Source organism: Nerophis ophidion, linkage group LG03, assembly GCF_033978795.1.
Source record: "Nerophis ophidion isolate RoL-2023_Sa linkage group LG03, RoL_Noph_v1.0, whole genome shotgun sequence".
Classification (NCBI taxonomy): domain Eukaryota; kingdom Metazoa; phylum Chordata; class Actinopteri; order Syngnathiformes; family Syngnathidae; genus Nerophis; species Nerophis ophidion.
Genome location: NC_084613.1, coordinates 16,467,251 through 16,487,658, shown reverse-complemented (window position 1 = coordinate 16,487,658; position 20,408 = coordinate 16,467,251). Strand labels below are relative to the sequence as shown.

The 20,408-nt window shown below is 40.6% G+C and overlaps 1 protein-coding gene across 1 annotated transcript in view; it reads left to right on the top strand.

Annotated features, from left to right (window-relative positions):
* Positions 1 to 2,262: 2,262 nt before the first annotated feature.
* Positions 2,263 to 20,408, top strand: part of eif4g2b (eukaryotic translation initiation factor 4, gamma 2b) — a 29,925-nt gene continuing 11,779 nt past the window's right edge. Inside the window, exons 1-7 of the mRNA XM_061894428.1 lie at positions 2,263 to 2,376; positions 12,354 to 12,479; positions 14,043 to 14,145; positions 14,220 to 14,351; positions 19,202 to 19,268; positions 19,341 to 19,492; positions 19,588 to 19,698. Coding sequence (XP_061750412.1) covers positions 19,409 to 19,492; positions 19,588 to 19,698 — 195 coding nt within the window. The 5' untranslated portion in view covers positions 2,263 to 2,376; positions 12,354 to 12,479; positions 14,043 to 14,145; ... (1 more) ...; positions 19,202 to 19,268; positions 19,341 to 19,408. The remainder of the gene's footprint in view (positions 2,377 to 12,353; positions 12,480 to 14,042; positions 14,146 to 14,219; positions 14,352 to 19,201; positions 19,269 to 19,340; positions 19,493 to 19,587; positions 19,699 to 20,408) is intronic.

Below are 20,408 nucleotides of genomic sequence, written 5' to 3'. Positions count from 1 at the left end.
AACTGGTAGCCCTTCGCATTAATCAGTACCCAAGAAGTAGCTCTTGGTTACAAAAAGGTTGGTTACCACTGGGCTAGAGTATACAAATGAGTTTTAAGGTGCGACTTACATGCTTCTACTGAGGTAGCATCTCGAACTGTTACCGGGAGGGCATTCCAGAGTACGGAAAACGCTCTATAGCCCGCAGACTTTTTTTGGGCTCTGCGAATCACTAATAAGCCGGAGTCCTTTGAACGCAGATTTCTTGCCGGAACATATGGTACAATACAATCGACCAGATAGGCTGGAACTAGACCGTGTAGTATTTTTTACGTAAGTAGTAAAACCTTAAAGTCACATCTTAAGTGCACAGGAAGCCAGTGCAGGCGAGCCAGTACAGGCGTAATATCAGGGGTAGGGAACCTATGGCTCGCGAGCCAGATGTGGCTCTTTTGATGACTGCATCTGGCTTTCGGATAAATCTGAGCTGACATTGCTTAACATGATAAGTAATGAATAATTCCACTTGTAATAAGTGTTAAAAATAATGTTCCAAACATAAAACATCCATCCGTTTACTACCGCACCTGTTCAAGAAGTTGCGTTAAGAAGTTATTTATTTATTATTGGTTAGTGTGGGGCTTGTCCTCCTGGGGGTTCTTCAATTCACCAAGCACCGACATGAGAGCCTGTTTCAGGGTTACACTATTGTTTTATTTTTCAATAAGTCTCTCAGTTGCTTTCCAGCAATTGTTTTTTTCTCTTTCGTTCTCGCTCGCGCTCTGGCTCCAGCCCCAACCCCGTCTCTCCTCCTGGCTGCTGCTTATAACAGAGCGACAGGTGATTAGATAACAAGGCTCAGGTGGGCCATCTACGCAGCTCTCGCTGACTTCAAGGCCGGTCCTGGCACACGCCAGTTCGCTGCAGGCCCGCGGGCCACGCCCCCTCCACAGTTAGCTTCAGAATAACAATGTTATTACAAAGAATACGAGACCTATTATACTCTACGAATGTTGGTCTTACTTAAAAATGCACGCGTTTATTTGTGTTCAGTGTTAAAAAAAATATTATATGGCGCTTACGGAAATACATTTTAAAATATTTGTCTTTTTGGTTCTCTCAGCCAAAAAGGTTCCCGACCCCTGCGTAATATGATCAAACTTTCTTGTTCTTGTCAAAAGTCTAGCAGCTGCATTTTGTACCAACTGTAATCTTTTAATGCTAGACATTTTAGTGAGATTATTTACGATTATTCCAAATTCACAAGTGTGAATAATCTGACTAAAATTATTAACCATTTGACGGCGCTAGTATTTATGAATGCAACATTTAATCCGGTTCCCTGCACTGCAGATGTTTATTGCATGTCAGTCACCCAAAGAAGGCGGGGTTTTTTCACCAAGCAAAGCATTTAATTGGCTAATCACCAGCAAGTACCGCCTTGAAGTGGTATTCTTCGTTCTGATTCGTCGAATCCGGCCCAGCAACAATCTACGTCATCAATGCAATTAGCATTGATTGGCGGCTGGCCTGCTCCACATTAACACCCCCCCCCTCCAGCAAGCTAGCCCACAAAAACAAGGCGGGCGAGCGTCGATTGATGTGGGAGCCTAACCGCCATCTTTCTGCCCTCCGCAGACTCCACTCCGCTCCTCTTTCGCAACTCTTGCCTTTCTTCCTTGGGTGTCGCGCCACGTTACGACGCTGACGTTGCCCAGGTGAAGGTAAAAGCCTTTTTTTTTTCTTTTTTTTTGCTCGCCTACTTCAACGCCGCGCCGGTTGATCCAAGATGGCGTCTGTGGAAATTTGCTAGTTAGCATCCGCTAGCCTAGCTCATCTAAATAACCCCAACGGCTGGGAAAAAATAGCCTGGCTTATCTTTTTTAATCTGCTTCTGCGCCGCAATAAAACTTGTAAATATGGAATTAGTCCCGTTCTTTTTTGCTGACGTCGCCTGCTCGCTAGTCAGCATTAACGAGTGGAGGGGGTTGCTTTGTTTCAACAAAGAAATGTCACGAATTTATTTTAGCACGTCTTTAACCTGCCCGAAAGCCACTGGGTGGCGGATAAATGCAACCATTCCCCCGTCAAAACGTGCAACCTGCATGCATTGATGCGTTTGCTTTCATATTGTGAATGTTCGTCAGTGACGAGCCCAGACTGTCAAAAACACTACCAGCTAGACTGTGATTAATGTAAAAATATAATGCATGTCTGATCGATATGCATTAGTTAAAGTTGGATCTGTTCTGACTTGTTTTTGTTTTCCTTCCTCCTCAGCACCGTTTCCCCCCCACCCCCATCCTTCCCTATTATCCTTATTCTTTCCACTATTCTTCATTGTCAAGCCGCCAAAGTGGAGAGTGTGATTGCAGAAGGGGGTGCTTCTCGTTTCAGGTAACTTTTGATGAATTGAATGATTGATTGAAACTTTTCTTAGTAGATTTCACAGTACAGTACATATTCCATACAATTGACCACTAAATGGTAACACCCGAATAAGTTTTTCAACTTGTTTTAAGTCGGGTTTTACATGAATCAATTCATGGTACAAATTAGGGCTGGGCGATATTGCCTTTTTTTAATATTGCAATGTTTTTAGGCCATATCGCGATATGCATTATATATTACGATATTTTACCTTGGCCTTGAATGAACACTTGATAGATAGATAGATAGTACTTTATTGATTCCTTCAGGAGAGTTCCTTCAGGAAAATAAAAATTCCAGCAGCAGTGTACAGAGTTGAGATCAAATTGAAAAAAAAGTAAAAAGTAAATAATGGGGGTTTAAAAGGAAACAAAATAGAGAAATATTACAAAAAGAATAAAAACAATGGGAATAACAATATAACAGTAAAATAAGAATATAACAAGACAAAGTAGGCAGTAGTGACCATGTTATGAAAACGTATTGCACTGTTAATGTTTTGCATCCCCTGTCATCCTAATACCCCCCGTCCCAGAGAGGAGTTGTACAGTCTAATGGCGTGTGGGACAAAGGAGTTCTTGAGTCTATTAGTCCTGCACTTGGGATGAAGCAGTCTAGCACTGAACAGGCTCCTCTGGCTACTGATAACGCTATGCAGAGGGTGACTGGCATCATCCAGGATGCTCACTAGTTTGTCCACAGTCCTCTTCTCTGCCACCGTCACCAGTGAGTCCAGTTTCATTCCGATTGTAGAACCGGCCCGCCTGATCAGTTTCTCAAGTCTGGAGCTGTCCTTCTTAGATGTACTGCCCCCCCAGCACACTACCATGTAGAACAGAACACTGGCAACCACAGACTGGTAGTACATCCACAGGAGTTTTCTACAAATGTTGAAGGAGTACAGACTGCTCTGTCCTTTTCTTGTACTGGTGGTCCGTGTTAACAGTCCAGTCCAGCTTATTGTCCACCCAAACCCCGAGGTACTTGAATGAGTCCACGGTCTGTACCTCAACTCCCTCGATCACAATAGGTTGTGACCGTGGACTCGACCTCCCAAAGTCAATGACCAGCTCCTTGGTCTTTGACGGATTGAGCTGCAAGACGTTCGTGTGGCACCAGACAACAAAGTCCCTCACCAGGTTCCGAAACTCCTCCTGATGCATATAATCCCAGCAGTATGATGATTATAAGTGTCTACATTAAAACATTCTTCATTATACTGCATTAATACGTGCTACTTTTAAACTTTCATGCAGAGAGGGAAATCACAGCTAAGTCAATTGACCAGAAGTGTATTTATTAAAGTTATTAAGCAAAGGCACAAAAATTCAAGTCATTTCCAAAACATTAATTGCAAGATTTTCAGAGACATTTTAAGTGTCAAATAAAAATGAGCTGCATAATAGGAAATAAAATAGTATTCGTCCTTCACTGTGTGGTATGTTACTACGGTTATTAAATTCTCTTCATTCTCTAGCAAGTGACTTTACAAATGATACTACATATTAGCAGTAATGCTATTTTTTATAACAACGCTTTTTCCCCCCACACTTGACAAATTACGGTTGTCTGTTCGACATACTCCCACTTGAAGTTGAACCACTGTCAGACGATGAAAACCCTGCTGTTTTTATTGGGAATTAAGTCTTCATTCATTTGTTACCAGATCCGCACCATCTTTCTCTCGTACGGCTACGTTAGCAGCTAGCGTTAGCCACGCCGCTACCTATCTGCTCTGCGAGGGCGTGTATGTGACGTATGTAAGAATGTGCGCCTGCTTTTCTGTGAGAATGAGAGACAGAAAAGAGCAAGGAGAGCCTGAAGTGTACGGCCGTAGCTAAAAGTCCTGAGTGAGAACGTATATTCTAATATTACGATAGTCATTTTCTATATCGCACAGAGATAAACCCGCGATATACCGTATATATCGATATATCGCCCCGCCCTAACTCAAATATATTTTTCAACTTGTTTAAGTAGGGTTCTATTTTAATCAATTCATGGTACAAATTAGGGCTGGGCGTTATTGCGTTTTTTTAATATCGTGATATTTTTAGGCCATATCGCGATATACAATATATATTATTATATTTTGCCTTGGCCTTGAATGAAAACTTGATGCATATAATCACATCAGTATGATGATTCCATGTGTCTACATTAAAACATTCTTCTTCATACTGCATTAATATATGCTACTTTTAATCTTTCATGCAGAGAGGGAAATCACAACTAAGTCAATTGACCAAAGTGTATTTATTAGTTATTAAGCAATGGCACAAACATTCAAGTCCTTTCCAAAAGATTGTCAGAGACATTTTAAGTGTCAAATAGTATTCGTCCTTCACTATGTGATAGGTTACGATGAACGTTATGAAATTGTCTTCATTCTCTAGCGAGTGACTTTTCAAATGATGCAACATATTAGCAGTAATGCTACTTTTTATAGCAACGCTTTTTCCCCACACTTGACCAATTACGGTTGTCTGTTCGACATATTCCCACTTGAAGCCGAACCACCGCCAGACGATGGACCCCGTGCTGTTTTTCTTGGAAATTAATTCTTCCTTAATTTGTTACGAAATTCGCACCTTCTTTCTCTTGCAACAACCTGCTAGCATCACAGCTAACGTTAGCCACGCCGCTACTTCTCTGCTAGGAGAGGGCGTGTACGTATGTGACATATGATGTGACGTATGTAAGAATGTGCGCCTGCTTGTCTGTGAGAAGGAGACACAGGAAAGAGCGAGGAGAGCCTGTAGTGTAATGCCCGCAGCTAAAAACAACTACGTGAGAATGTCTACCCGAATGTTATGTTAGTAATTTTCTATATCGCACAAACAAACCCACGATTTATATCGATATATCGACCAGCCCTAGTACAAATATATACTAATCCGCATAATACAGTTGTAGATTCCTAATGTAGCTTTAGCCTGACGCTCCTCTACTTTCTCCTGCTCCGCTTGCTGCGGCAACAACAGAACAAAAACTCCAGACGTTCCTCTTCGTTTGTATGGTTTACTTGTGAACTTAATACTTCAAAAACGTAAAACAATCACAATGTGAAAACAAATGAATGACTTAATAGAGTTTGTTGCAGTACGAGTAAGAAAAAGTATGAGTGAGCGTCATTCTAAGGCTACATTAGGAATCTACATTTTGTCAAAAAACTGTGTGGCTCGATTCCACCGCACCTGACTGACATTACCCAAAACACCTTGCGTCCAAAAAAACCCTGACCACACAGATCCTTCCGCCATATATACAATTAAAACAGCTACGTCTTTAAATTATTTTGACAAATGTAATTATTACAAATAGAGAGCTTTTTAAAATTTCTCTAAGCATTCAATACATAAATGTTCTAATCGTGCAAATAAAGTAAATAGTCCCCTTTTGGCTGAGTAAACATAACTCCTTCCATAAAATGTAAATTAACTTAAACAACATTTAGGCTTCTACATTAGTCATCACACAAGTCACAAGTTAATCATCAGATTATATACTTTGAATTATTTACTATCCTGGGGGGTTAGGTAGGGTTGATATCAGCACTTCAACAATTGCCTCATCAGGGAAATGGACATTGAAATAGTGTAGGTCTGACGAGGTAGGATATGTACAGTGAGCATAGTGAGTTCAGAAAGCATAAGAACAAGTATATACATTTGATTATTTATATTCCGGGGATGTGGAGGTGGGAGGGCGTTAGTCAAGGGTTGAAGTTTCCTGGAGGTGTTCTTTTAGTGCGGTTTTGAAGGAGGATAGAGATAGCGATGCTATGACCCTACTTGTTTTTTTTATTGCAATTCTTTCGCGAGGTCTGTCCAAGGCAGGAACTTCCAGCCCGGAGAATAAAGCAGGATGTGGGAAGGCTCTAAAATGTCTGGGACGTGGGTGCTTATGTGTTGATAGGAGTTTAGTGCCTTACTTAGGCCCCGTTTACTAAGGTTTATCCGGGGTAAATTCCACCTACCCTTATACGCGACCTAATATGCGCACGTCCAGCGTTGCTTTTGTGTGCAGGTTCTTAAATTTAACTCATCTGGGCAATATCCAGTTTTGTGGTATTTCAATTAACTGGAATGCAGTGTGCTGTGGGGCCCTATTGTAGTGAATCACACTAAAAGTACACAATGTGACAAAGAACATTTTACAACAATTAATGTCGGGATCTAGATATCTGGTCAGGACACTCCTCACTCTTTTGCCTTCACCTTCATTGGCCATTCGTCCTTGGTGACTTTATATACATTGGACCTAGACATTGAGTCCACCACATAATGATTCAGTCTGCTCTGCCAGGCCAAAAGTATTTGCTGTTTTCCGTAGTTGTCCTTCGACGGCCAGGCATACTTGCCAACCTTGAGACCTCCGAATTCGGGATATAGGGGGCGGGGTTGGGGTTTGGTGGTAGAGGGGGTGTATATTGTAGCGTCCTGGAGGAGTTAGTGTTGTAAGGGATTCTGGGTATTTGTTCTGTTGTGTTACGGTTCTCCCGATATGTGTTTGTCATTCTTGTTTGGTGTGGGTTCACAGTGTGGTGCATATTTGTAACAGTGTTAAAAGTTGTTTATATGGCCACCCTCAGTGAGACCTGCATGGCTGTTGATCAAGTATGCGTTGCATTCACGTGTGTGTGTGTGTGTGTGTGTGTGTGTGTGTGTGTGTGTGTGTGTGTGTGTGTGTGTGTGTGTGTGTGTGTGTGTGTGTGTGTGTGTGTGTGTGTGTGTGTGTGTGTGTGTGTGTGTGTAAAAGCTGCATATATTATGTGACTGTGCCAACACGCTGTTTGTATGGACGAAAAGTGGACGTGACGACAGGTTGTAGAGGATGCTAAAGGCAGTCCCTTTTAAGGCATGCCCCCAATATTGTTGTACGGGTGGAAATTGGGAGAATGGTTGCTCCGGGAGATTTTCGGGGGGGGGGCACTGAAATTTGTGAGTCCCCCGGAAAAATCATGAGCGTTGGCAAGTTATGCGGCCAGGTAATACAAAGCACGCCCTACCTTTTTTTTTTTTTTTTTTAAATCCCATCCATTGGAGCTCACATTCTCGTTGACTCTCCTTCGACAAATGGACAAAGTTTTTTGCTAAAGTAGAATCACAGCTGACCCGGACATTCGAAAGTTCTTTTACAGTCTGAGATGTGTTGTATCCGAAATAGCTGCAATCGCTTTCTCTTAAGATATACATGTGTGATTTCCAAAAGCGTCTGTGCAGACGGAAGGAGAAACATGGGCATTACTGGATGACTCTCCTCCATATTTCCAGTGGTTAGCTCCCAGTTATGAAACCTTTATTATGAAGCTGGCTCTGGTGCATTCTTTTTGACGTCACTTCCTCTCCAAACTCTGTTTGTAAACGATCAATTAGTCCATACAAAGCTAAGAGCCGGAGATTCAAGAAATATACGGCGCACTTACCCGTGTAAGAAAATTGTCCGAGGAGGAGGACCTTAAACAATGGTTTGTTGGGGCTGAAACGGGACTTAGGCTAAATAATTATTCGTTTAAGGGGTTATCTGGCTTAGTTTAGACATAGACAAACTTTAATGATCCACAAGGGAAATTGTTCAACACAGTAGCTCAGTTACAATGATGGAAAGTGTAAGGATGGAAAGGACAATACAGGTATAAATAGACTAGATATAGCAATATAAAATATAACATATCTGCGAATATATACTTCTGTGTACAGTATATTATATAAATACAGATATATTATGTCTATAACATATGTACAATATATACCAATTACCATGTACAATATTACAGTATATGTGGCAGCCGCAGCATCAAATAGAATACATCCAGCAGAAATTAGAATATAGACATTAAAAACACAAAGAAGTAGCTGACATAGAAGGTGACATGGCCTTAGTCCTGGGGTTGCCGGGTGGCAGCAGAGACCCACCACATTGTGCACAGATTGTGCGTGATTTCAGTGTTAGATACGCCGCACACGTCTGGCGCCACAGTGGATGGATTCATGTAACCCTGAAGCATAAACACGGCATCAATCATAAGCTTCGCCTCTAGCTGGGACGCATTACCAACCACGATCGAATATTACGATACAAATATTCGGTCTAAACAAAGGAAACTGTCAGAGAGGTACTGATTTAATATGGTTATTACTTTGCATGTGCAGTTTTGATGCAGCAATACCTCTGGTTTTGCTAGTTACAAACGTCAGACAAACATTTATTTTTTACATGCTTAAACTTTGTATTTTGAATTAATTTGTTCAAGACTAGTGCTGGGTGATATAGCTGAAAACGTTTTGAAAGATTTTTATATCAGTTGACAAGAGACGTTATTGATTTTTTTTTATGACCTATGTTTAATGAGGAAACATTTTTATTTTAAATGTAACCTTCCTCCGATTTATAATGCCCTCAGCTATTAAGGCAGAAAGGAAATGTCAAAACAACCATTAAAAAATACTTAATGTAAACAAAGTAGTAAAATCACTTTGAACATTTAACAATTACAACAATCTAAAATGCTTAAAGTGTAAAGAGAGAAACTTGAGAAGTATTTTTTTCAGATTTGGTGCCAGGAAGTTACAGTTCTGCTCTAAAGGGTGAGCAGCCAAGGTGGTATGGTATTAGCAATCTTGCCTTGCATCGTGAAATGATTCCCGAGCGCGCCACCGCTGCTGCTTATTGTTCCCCTCACCTCCCAAGGGGTGGAACAAGGGGATGGGTCAAATGTAGATCAGTGGTACTTTAACTTTACAGAGCACATTGGTCTGACTACGGTCCCTTTTTTAAAGAATCTCAAAAATGCCAAATTGTGCAGGTGAACTTCTTCATTTTGACTTCCTCTTCTCACTCCATGCAAAGAATCCACCGCCAGACAACCAAACTTGATAGTTGATAGTGTTACCTAATTGGGTGTTAGCGTAATCCCGTTCTATATAGATTCGCTTTTACCGTCACCTGGGCAACGTCTATATATAAAAGCAAGGTCCATAAAGACCTGGATGACAGGGTCTGGTGTGGATGAACTTGACTGTGTTGCACAGAGTCCTGACCTGAACCCAATAGAACACATTTGGGATGAATTACAACTGAGACTGAGAGCCAGGCCTTCTCGACCAACGTCAGTGTGTGACCTCACCAATGCGCTCTTGGTAGAATGGTGGAAAATTTCTATAAACACACTCTGCAACCTTGCGGACAGCCTTCCCAGATGAGTTGAACCTGTAATAGCTACAAAAGGTTGACCGACATCATATTGAACCCTATGGGTCAGGAATGGGATGGCACCTCAAGCTCATATGAGTCAAGGCAGGTGGCCAAATACTTTTGGCAATATAGTGTATATTGTTATAATAACCCTATTTCAGACAACCAAAAATATGAACACAAAAAACACAATATATGGAGAATAATTATGGATTTACACGCAGAAAACAATGTGAAATACATGTAAACAATGATCGAAATGGACAAATGAACATTTGCTCTTTAGCAATCTTATTTGTTCATTTTTAAAGTGCAGTTACTGAGTCACTAATGCATGGACTCTAATTTTGGGGCGGGAGGAGGTGCGCTCGTTTCCACAGAATGGTACAGGAGTGATGGAATTGGAATTAGTTTGCTATGAGCGTCAATTGGCCATATGAAAACATTAATTGAGAGAGGCATTGCTTGAGTTTCTGGTCCAAATGTTAAGTGATGGCAAAATGTAGGGAATAAGTGGTATACGTGTATGTACTGGCTGCTCAGTAAAATAATAATAGTGAAAGAATGCAATTTGCTTCGGAAACAGAGCTGTGGTTTTTCTTTGGGCAAAGAGACTCGCCTCTCAGTCGCTCAAAGTTAGAATGGTTTCTATTCTTACCTCTTAGGGATGACCGAGATCTTTAGCAACCAGTGTCTTTCTAAGTGATGCTGGCGTTACAGGAGGTTCTTAAGTCCGATGTGTTGTAGCGCAATTGTTTTCCTTATTTGCACAACCTTTGGTACAAGTAGCACGCATAATGTCTTCCTCTGAAATAGTGAAGAAGTCCCACTCGATCCACACCATGTTTGTTTACGAGTTCAGCGGAATTTTACGACGCACAGCATATAAAAAGAGCTTGATTTGCTCACCCTAACCCACCTACAGCAAAGTATGGGTAATCTCACCTCATTGAATCGCTTGTTTGTTTTTTCATTTTAAAAAAGCTTGGACTATTTTGAATGTTATATAACTTTGTATTTTCCCACCGGCTGCCACAGTAGAGAAGCGCATATAGGCAATTATATCATCCGCAACCGCATCACTAAAGTCGTCATCCACCCGAACCAACATTTCATCAAAGCCCCACCCGCCCGTTGTTATATATCTAATATAGACGATGCAAGGCATTAGTGAGGTTAGAATGTGTCAGTCCCTCCAAATAGCACAGACAAAATGGCTTTCTTGAACTGATTTATTTGAAGGCTTACTTTCCCTTCAAATTCACCGTGAAAACTGTAATAAATAAAGCACGTTACAAACGTAAAAATAATAACATGCACAGCATGTGGATCAAACATTTTACCAAGTAAAATACCAAGAAATGACAAATACCTCGTTGGCCATATCCGGAAGTAGCTTCCTTACATCCGTCGACAGACCAAACGAGACACTTCAAAATAAAAGTATGCCCACATACTGTTTCAAAAACTGCTGCTCGTTTTTCGTATGTGGGTAACAACATTTAACTATTTATAAATGGTTGATTTCTATAGGCTAGTAAGGTAAAGTGTTGTACCTGACAAGTTTGGGCTACCTTGCTTCTGCAGAGGTGTAACGTGATGTTAGCGTGACGTTGTCTGTGACGTGATATATGGATTGTACCATCAAGAGTTGTCAGGTACAACACTTTACCTACTAGCCTTTATAAATCAACCATTTATAAAAACACGTCAGTAGGCTACATGAACCTCTTCAACATAACATTTAACTATGTATAATGTAGCGGCTGGCTACGGGGTGTTAGCCAATGACTTTGGCTGGGGGGCGGGACTTCCGGGAGAGATAGGGAAGTGAGAGTTTGAGTTGTCCCGGGAAAAGCGTTAGAGACATGAGAGCTGTTGTGTGGTTGTATTACATCTTGTGCAATAAAGACAAGACAAACGAAGAAGTTTTATGAGCCTACATTCCTGGGATTATTACAATATATATACTTCCGAATTGGTTCAACTGCCACCCGCCCGAATCTATTTAAAATCTATTTTTTCGTCATGTCACCCACCCGACCCGCGGTTTATCCGCGAACTCCGCGGTTGTGACCGCAAACCACGCATCTCTATGCCACAGTTTGCGAAGGCTTTGAATAATTTGGCCATGCCACTTTTTGTTCAAATGTACATAAAAGCTGAGAAACCGTATTTTGCACCAAGATGCCTCTTGTACATCGTATCTTGTTGGAGAAGCTTGTGTCATTTCAATCAAAACTTAATGGTTGAATGAAAGTATCTTTATGTCAAAATGTGTAATATATACGTTATATTTAATTTGTATTGACATAAAAAAAACGGTTATTGAGGTGGGGCGGCATTTATTTTGCCACGGCGGCCCGCCACACTGGAGAAATTCTGGTAATGTCAAACTTGTGAGTCCAGCTTGTGCTTGACGTGTTTCTTGTGTTCCCTGCTGCAGTGCTTCTTCGGGGGGAGGAGGTGGTAGGGGTGCACCTCAGCACTATCCCAAGACTGTCGGCAACAGGTGTGTCACCGCAGCATCTCCTTATCGCACTCGCTTTAACTTCAGTCGCCGGTAGCATGTCACCAGGTTTTTAATCTTAGAGCAGATTGGCAAGTAAAACACGGCTGGGTCCATTTTAAAATCAGGCAAACAACACGTGGAGTTGTTGTTTTCCAGATGTCTGAGTAAACGGTCACAAGTAGACTGTGGGTGTGCGGGGACTGTGAAGTAACTTGTCACATGTGTGCTTCCTCAGCGAGTTCCTGGGGAAAACCCCGGGGCAAAGCGTTCAGAAATGGGTTCCTTCACGAAGCACTAGACGAGATGTCAACTCCAGCAACGAGAAAGAGCGACATGATGCGATCTTCAGGAAAGTGAGAGGGTGAGGACCAACTCAACAATTTTCAACTACAAGTAGAGATTGCCCAATATATTTCATTTTGACGTATGTCGCTATCTCCTTTTTATTTATTTTTATTTTTTTAACAACAAACTGGCGAGTGCAGCTGGGATAGGCTCCAGAATCACCGTAACCCTGAAAGGGACAAGCGGTTGAAAATCGATGGATGGACGACTAAATCAGCAAATGCAATAAACCATTATTTAGTATTAACAAAAATATTATCGTCTCCAGTACGGCTCTTCTGCTTGTCAAAATTTCAAATTTTTTTACCTGGAAATCCAATTTTGTTTTTTTTTCTTTCCTAGAGTCTTCCTAGTCCTGTTTTTGTTTATTTTCAATACTGCAACAATGTCGTCGGTCGAAAAGCCTTCATCTGCAACACCCGGAGCGTGGGCTCATTAAATGCACACCGCGACTTTGGGGTTCTGTGATTCAATCAAATAACGTGACAGACATGAAGACAGAAAATTTATCTCTGCTAAAAATCCAAACTTTGTGTAAATATCTTGACCAATATGAGTTAATTATATAAGTAAAGGAGAGCAGGTAGCAGCTCATACTTTCTGTGTCATTCATGAAGAAATGTCGGGCATATTGGAAAAAGTCCCAACTATAATCTATGTGGAGGCGCCCATAATTGTTTTTATTTAAATGTTGACTGTATTTCATGGTCGCGGGGGGCGCTGGCGCCTATCTCAGCTACAATCGGGCGGAAGGCAGGGTACACCCTGGACAACCCCGAAAGGGAATAAGCGGTAGAAATGGATGGATGGATGTATTTCATGGTTCCTCATGAGGAAACCTTGCAATTAATTAAATCTATAAACCGATGGAGGGTTATTGTGATGTAGAAAAATCCCATTATTCCTTACCAATGTACCCAGGAGATTTTCTATATTTTATAATGCAAAGTTGATGCTCCTCTTAGACAAACGTAATGAAGGTGTTTGTTTTTTTGCTGCTAAATTACACATTAGGGCCGCATTAACCATTATGTCGCTATTGGTTCCTCGTTTCCCAAAAAATAAAAACAACTTAAAGCCTGGTTCAGTTGTTTACTGACACACACTATTCATTATTAAATAACTTTTACTGCAAATGAATATCTGCTCCAAATATCAGTTTTGGCCTCCTTGACTAGTAATAATACTGAAAAAAACATAGCTGTTGATCTCTGAGGAAAACTCCATTATTTTTGTCAGCCTTTTGCCCAAGAGGGAACAAAGCGTCTTTCTCGTAATTAATTGGTTGCATCAATCTGAAGGATTTTGCCCAGACAGCTCAACATTTTTCCCAACCACAGATTATGTTGCCACCACTTTTTGTTAAAGAAAAGCAAGAGAAAAATGCAGCTGAGGCTCCTAGGTAACATCACATTAAAATACACCAGTCATGCGTCACTAAATCCAGATTTTTGTCCGTTTCAACCATATTTTATTTAATTCCTTCTTACATGGTGCTTGCTGTGTACCTAAAACTAACGCATCTTGGGACTTTGTGAAATGCCGTATGGTGTTTTTCTGTTTGTCATCCAATCTCCAGCATACTCAACAAACTCACGCCTGATAAGTTTGACAAGCTATGCCTTGAGCTCCTGAACGTGGGCGTAGACTCAAAACTCGTCCTCAAAGGAATCATCTTGCTGGTAGGCGCCCTGCACCACCAGAGCGCAAATGTTTGCGGTTTGTGGCTGCTGACCGCTTCCTCTCTGCGTTCCAGATTGTGGACAAAGCCCTAGAAGAGCCCAAGTATAGCTCGCTCTATGCTCAGCTATGTCTGCGCTTGGCAGAGGACGCACCAAACTTTGACGGCCCTTCAACCGAGATCCAAACATCCCAAAAGCAGAGCACAGTGAGTGAGCTTCCTGATTGTGAACATGTACATACCACCAAACCCAGAAAACTCACATCTCTACCGTTTTTGAAATACATGTCAAATTCAATTAGTTTTTGTTTTACGAGAGAAAAAATATATTTTTGGTGCCTCGGCTGACAGGCAGCTTTAGCTGTTTACTGTGAATGTTCCTGATTTCCTGACTTTATAATCATGACCACCATTGCGGGAATATTAACTTGGTTTCTTAAAAGTAAAGGATGAGGCTAAACCTATTACACACAGTGAGAACAAGCCAAGAACCGGCATTCTAATTGCTAAGCAAGCTTGAAACGACACAAGAAGTGCTTAGTAAAGGTTAAGAAGTGTGGATTGAAGTGCTTTACAGTAAAACGTAAGCAATAATTAAGATTAATACCGGCTAAAGAGAGGATTATAGTATATAACTTTCTGTGCTAGGGCTGGGCGATATGGCCTTTTTTTAATATCTCGATATTTGGAATAAGCGGTAGAAAATGGATGGATGAATATTTTGCCATAGCCTTGAATAAACACTTGATGCATATAACCACACCAGTATGATGATTGTCTATATTAAAACATTATTGTTCATACTTCATTAATATATGTTTTTTTTAAACTTTTATGCAGAGAGGAAAATCACAAATAAGTCAATTTACCAAAACTGTGTTTATTAAACAGTTATTAAGCAGTGGCACAAACATTCATGTCATTTCCAAAACAGAAAGTACAAGATTGTCAGAGACATTTTAAAACAAGCTGAGTGCAATTTTGCGCATGATGTCACTAAGATGACTTATCAAAACACTAAAATAAAGTGCACTTTTGTATAGAACGCCACTACAATTAGTTTAAAACAATTAAAGTGCACTTCTGTGCATGATCTCACACAATACATTTCAATAACTGTCAAATAAAAATGAGCTCCGTAATAGGAAATCAAATGGTGTATGTGCTTCACTCTGTGGTAGGTTCCTGCGGACGTTATCTCCTTCTGTTGTTGACTAATTTTTTCATACGGTGTTGATCAGGATATAGTTGCTTCTGCATTTTGTTGGTGTGGCACCGAACAGAGATGATATGCGGAGTTTCAAGCACTCTTTAATCTCTAGCGGGTGACTTTTCAAATTATGCTACATTAGCAGTGGTGCTACTTTTTTATAGCAACGCTTTTGCCGCATAATTGTTCAACATCTTCCCGCTTGAAGCCAAACCACCGCCAGACGGTGTTTTTCTTGGGAATTGTTTCCTTCATTTCTTACCAGATTCACATCTTAACTCTCATTACCACCCACACCGCACCATTAGCATCACAGCTAATGTTACCATGTCGTTACCCCTCTGCTCCGCGGGAGCGTGTGACGTTGCACACGTGACGTATGTAAGAAAGTCCGCTTGTTTTAAGTCTCTGTGAGAAGGAGAGACAAGAGAGTGGGAAACGCATGCAGTGTAATGCCTGCAGCTAAAAGCAACTGCATGAGAACGTATACTCAAATATCACGATATAGTCATTTTCTATATCGCACGGAGAAAAACCCGCGATATATCGATATATCGCCCAACCCTATGCTGTGCTGCAATCAGGCATACATGTAAGGAGAGGGCAGATTGATCCATATGATCGTAGTGTCGAGGGATAAAACGATAAACGGTAACGATAATAATTGGTAAAACTCCGACACCTGGTATTACCGTATCAAATTAAAATAAATGAAAGAACGTGCTTAATAAACACACTTTTAGAAACTTATGGACCGGCTAGCGTTAGCTTGCTAGCTAGCTTCAATGCTAACATGAAAACTCTAGACATTAACGTCTTTCCCTATTACACGTAATACCCCAAAATAACCTTAGATAAACACATATCAAAATGACTAGGATATTCATATTGTCTTCTCCCTTTTTTTTTCAAACACAAATAACTTATGGAGACAGTATAATTATTGTTTCTTCTGGCAAGAATGTATATCTTCTATTATATTTGGGAAATACATACTGTATTTTTCAGAGTATAAGTCGCTCCGGAGTATAAGTTGCACCTGCCGAAAATGCACAATAAAGAAGGGAAAAACATATATACAGTGGGGCAAAAAAGTATTTAGTCAGCCCCCGATTGTGCAAGTTCTCCCACTTAAAATGATGATAGAGGTCTGTAATTTTCCTCATAGGTACACTTCAACTGTGAGAGGCAGAATGTGATCCAGGAATTCACATTGTAGGAATTTTTAAGAATTTATTTGTAAATTATGGTGGAAAATAAGTATTTGGTCACTTCAAACAAGGAAGATCTCTGAGGGCTCTCACAGACCTGTAACTTCTTCTTTAAGAAGCTCTTCTGTCCTCCACTTGTTACCTGCATTAATGGACCCTGTTTGAACTCGTTATCTGTATAAAAGACACCTGTCCACAGCCTCAAACAGTCAGACTCCAAACTCTCATCCCGTGGGGTCAAAATGATCATGAGAACGGTGAGCAAAAATCCCAGAACCCCGTGTGGGGGGACCTGGTGAATGACCTGCAGAGAGCTGGGACCAAAGTAACAATGGTTACCATCAGTAACACACTGCGCTGACAGGGATATAAATCTTGCAGTGCCTGACGTGTCCCCCTGCTCAACCCAGTGCATGTCCAGGCCCGTCTGAAGTTTGCCAGAGAGCACATGGATGATACAGCAGAGGATTTAGAGAATGTCATGTGGTCAGATGAAACCAAAATAGAACTTTTTGGTATAAACTCAAGTCGTCGTGTTTGGAGGAAAAATAATACTGAGTTGCATCCAAGAACACCATACCTACTGTGAAGCATGGGGGTGGAAACATCATGCTTTGGGGCTGTTTTTCTGCTAAGGGGACAGGACGACTGGTCCGTGTTAAGGAAAGAAAGAATAGGGCCATGTATCGTGAGATTTTGAGCCAAAACCTCCTTCCATCAGTGAGAGCTTTGAAGATCAAACGTGGTTAGGTCTTTCAGCATGACAATGATACCAAACACACCGCCCGGGCAACGAAGGAGTGGCTCCGTAAGAAGCATTTGAAAGTCCTGGAGTGGCCTAGCCAGTCTCCACACTTCAACCCCATAGAAAATTCTGTGGAGGGAGTTGAAAGTCCTAGTTGCTCGCCGACAGCGCCAAAACATCACCGCTCTCGAGAAGATCTGCATAGAGGAATGGGCCAAAATACCAGCTACTTTGTGTGCAAACCTGGTAAAGACTGTAGTAATCATTTGACCTCTGTTATTGCCAACAAATGTTATATTACAAAGTATTTAGTTGAATTTTTGTTATTGACCAAATACTTATTTTCCACCATAATTTACGAATTCTTAAAAATTCCTACAATGTGAATTCCTGGATTTATTTTTTTTTTCACATTATGTCGCTCACAGTTAAAGTGTACCTATGATGAAAATTACTGACCTCTGTCATTATAAGTAGAACATGCACAATCGGTGGCTGACTAAATACTTAGTCACATTTTTTGGGGACATTTATTTGATAAAACCCAACACCAAGAATAGACATTTGAAAGTCAATTTAAAATAAAATAAAAATTGTGAACAGGCTGAATAAGTGTACATTATATGACGCATAAATAACCAACTGAGAAGGTGCCTGGTATGTTAACGTAACATATTATGGTAAGAATCATTCAAATTACTATAACATATAGAACATGCTATACGTTTACCAAACAATCTGTCACTCCTAATTGCTAAATCCGGTGAAATCTTATACGTCAAGTCTTTTACATGAATGAGCCAAATAATATTATTTGATATTTCACGGTAATGTTAATAATTTCCTACATAAGTCGCTCCTGAGTATAAGTCGCACCCATAACTATGAAAAAAAAAACTGCAACTTAAAGTCCGAAAAATACGGTAAATAACTTGTTTAAAATTTGTGTGTAAGTACTTTGAGCACATTAAACAATACCTTGATAACAGTGCTCAATTAGCTCCCAACAACCGTGATTGCTATTTTGTTAAATCCGCGGTGTCAATACCAACAGTCGTATCAGTGTATGATACTAGAGTGATGATAGATATATTTGTCTTTCCTAAAAGTCTGTTTTTTGTTCATGTTTACAATCAGCGAATCTATTTATTTAATTCAGTAAATAAAATGCACTTTTCAGCACTGTCCTTCGCACTCTTATTCTTTATTTCCATGGTTGGCATTCGCTATGCCAGCTAGTAATGAGTAGGTATCGGAATCTACTGCAACCTAAAGCAGAAAATTAGCCGAGAGACAGTTTTTAATCATTAAAAATGTGTATGGTGAGGCACTCGTAAGCCAAGCTACCACAGTAGTAGACCGGGATGGGTACCCTTCACACTTGAACCAATATAGTACCAATTCCCAGTAGCTGGGAATCCATACTAGTACACAAAGGTACCAGATTTCTGTACTTCAATGTGCGTTAATAAATACTGTTGTTGATCAATAAATACATTTTTTTATCGCAACATTTAAAGAAACTGATTTATAGAAGCTATCCAGTTGTTGTATCTTGTTTTTATTATCACACAGTCTGATCTGCAAGTATTGCACAAAGTCAAAAATGTTTGCTAGTCAGTTCAGCCTTTGCTTAATCCAGTCTTGTGTTGCACCCTAAAAGTGTTAATCCTGCAAGTATTGTACTTATTACGCACCAACTGTTTAATTCGAACGTGCATCTTTTATTGTATTTTTTTTTTTTTTTTTTTTTTTTTTTAAGAAAGGGGAAAAAAAGGAACCAGATTGAGTGCCCATCCCTTGTAGATACATTTCCCCCACTGTGATAAAGTACATGTTATTGTACTGGTAGAACTTTTTTAATCTTTCACTGTTTGTGCTGCTCTTCCAGACCTTCAGAAGACTGTTGATTTCCAAGCTTCAAGATGAATTTGAAAACCGTGCCAGAAATGTTGAAAGTAGGCATACTGACAGTGTGCATGTTGTTTCTTCATTTGTCCCTGCTAAACGTCTCCTATTGTCCCTTCTAGTCTATGACAAACATGACAACCCTCTTACTTCTGAGGAGGAGGAGCAGAGAGCCATTGCCAAGATCAAGATGCTTGGCAACATTAAATTCATCGGGGAACTTGGCAAACTCGACCTCATCCATGAATCTATCCTCCATAAGTGCATCAAAACGGTACGTGTCCCCTCTTTGATTGAAAGCCATGGCAGTTCTTATGAGACCTGGTGTGACTTCTTCCCGCCTGCTTTCTCTTTTTGTATCTCCTGAAGCTTCTGGAAAAGAAGAAGAGAGTCCAACTTAAGGATATGGGCGAGGATCTGGAGTGCCTCTGTCAGATAATGAGAACTGTTGGGCCGAGACTCGACCATGAGAAAGCAAAGGTACCGTCTGAGAGTCAATAATCGAACTTAGGCATGTGCCGAACGATCAGCCACCATTCAGTATCATGAAAAAGTATTTGTTTGCTATTGCTGTTTATTGCCTTTTAATACCAATTACAAACGCTGATTTATTTGTGCGGCTAGCAGCTAACATAAACAACGTGGAGTCGATCCCCTAAGCCAGGGGTTGGCAACCTTTACCACTCAAAGAGCCACTTTGACCCCTTTCACAAAATAAAGACGATGGAAGCCGCAACCATTCTCGCAAATAACTGCTGGTGGTCACCCAGATAACAATTATAAGGGCATGCTATGAAGCCATTGCCTTTGACACCTTCTACAACATGTACAAACAGCTTGCCAGTCCAGTATCATGTTGTATGTGGCTTCCGCATATGCACGTATGAGATTGCAAGGCATACTGGATGATACAGGTTACACTGACGGTTGTGATGTAAACAACTTTAACACTCTTCCACACTATGAACCCACACCAAACAAGAATGACAAACACATTTCGGGAGAACATCCAGACAGTAACACATAAACGAACCGTAGCAATTACCCAAAATCCTGTGCATCCATGACTTTTCCAGACTATATTATACACCCTGCTAGCAGCAAACCCTTGAAACAGTGACTGAAGTACGAAGCTAAAGCTAGCAAGAACAATCCATACACCAACACAACTCATCCACTTGTGGTGTTCT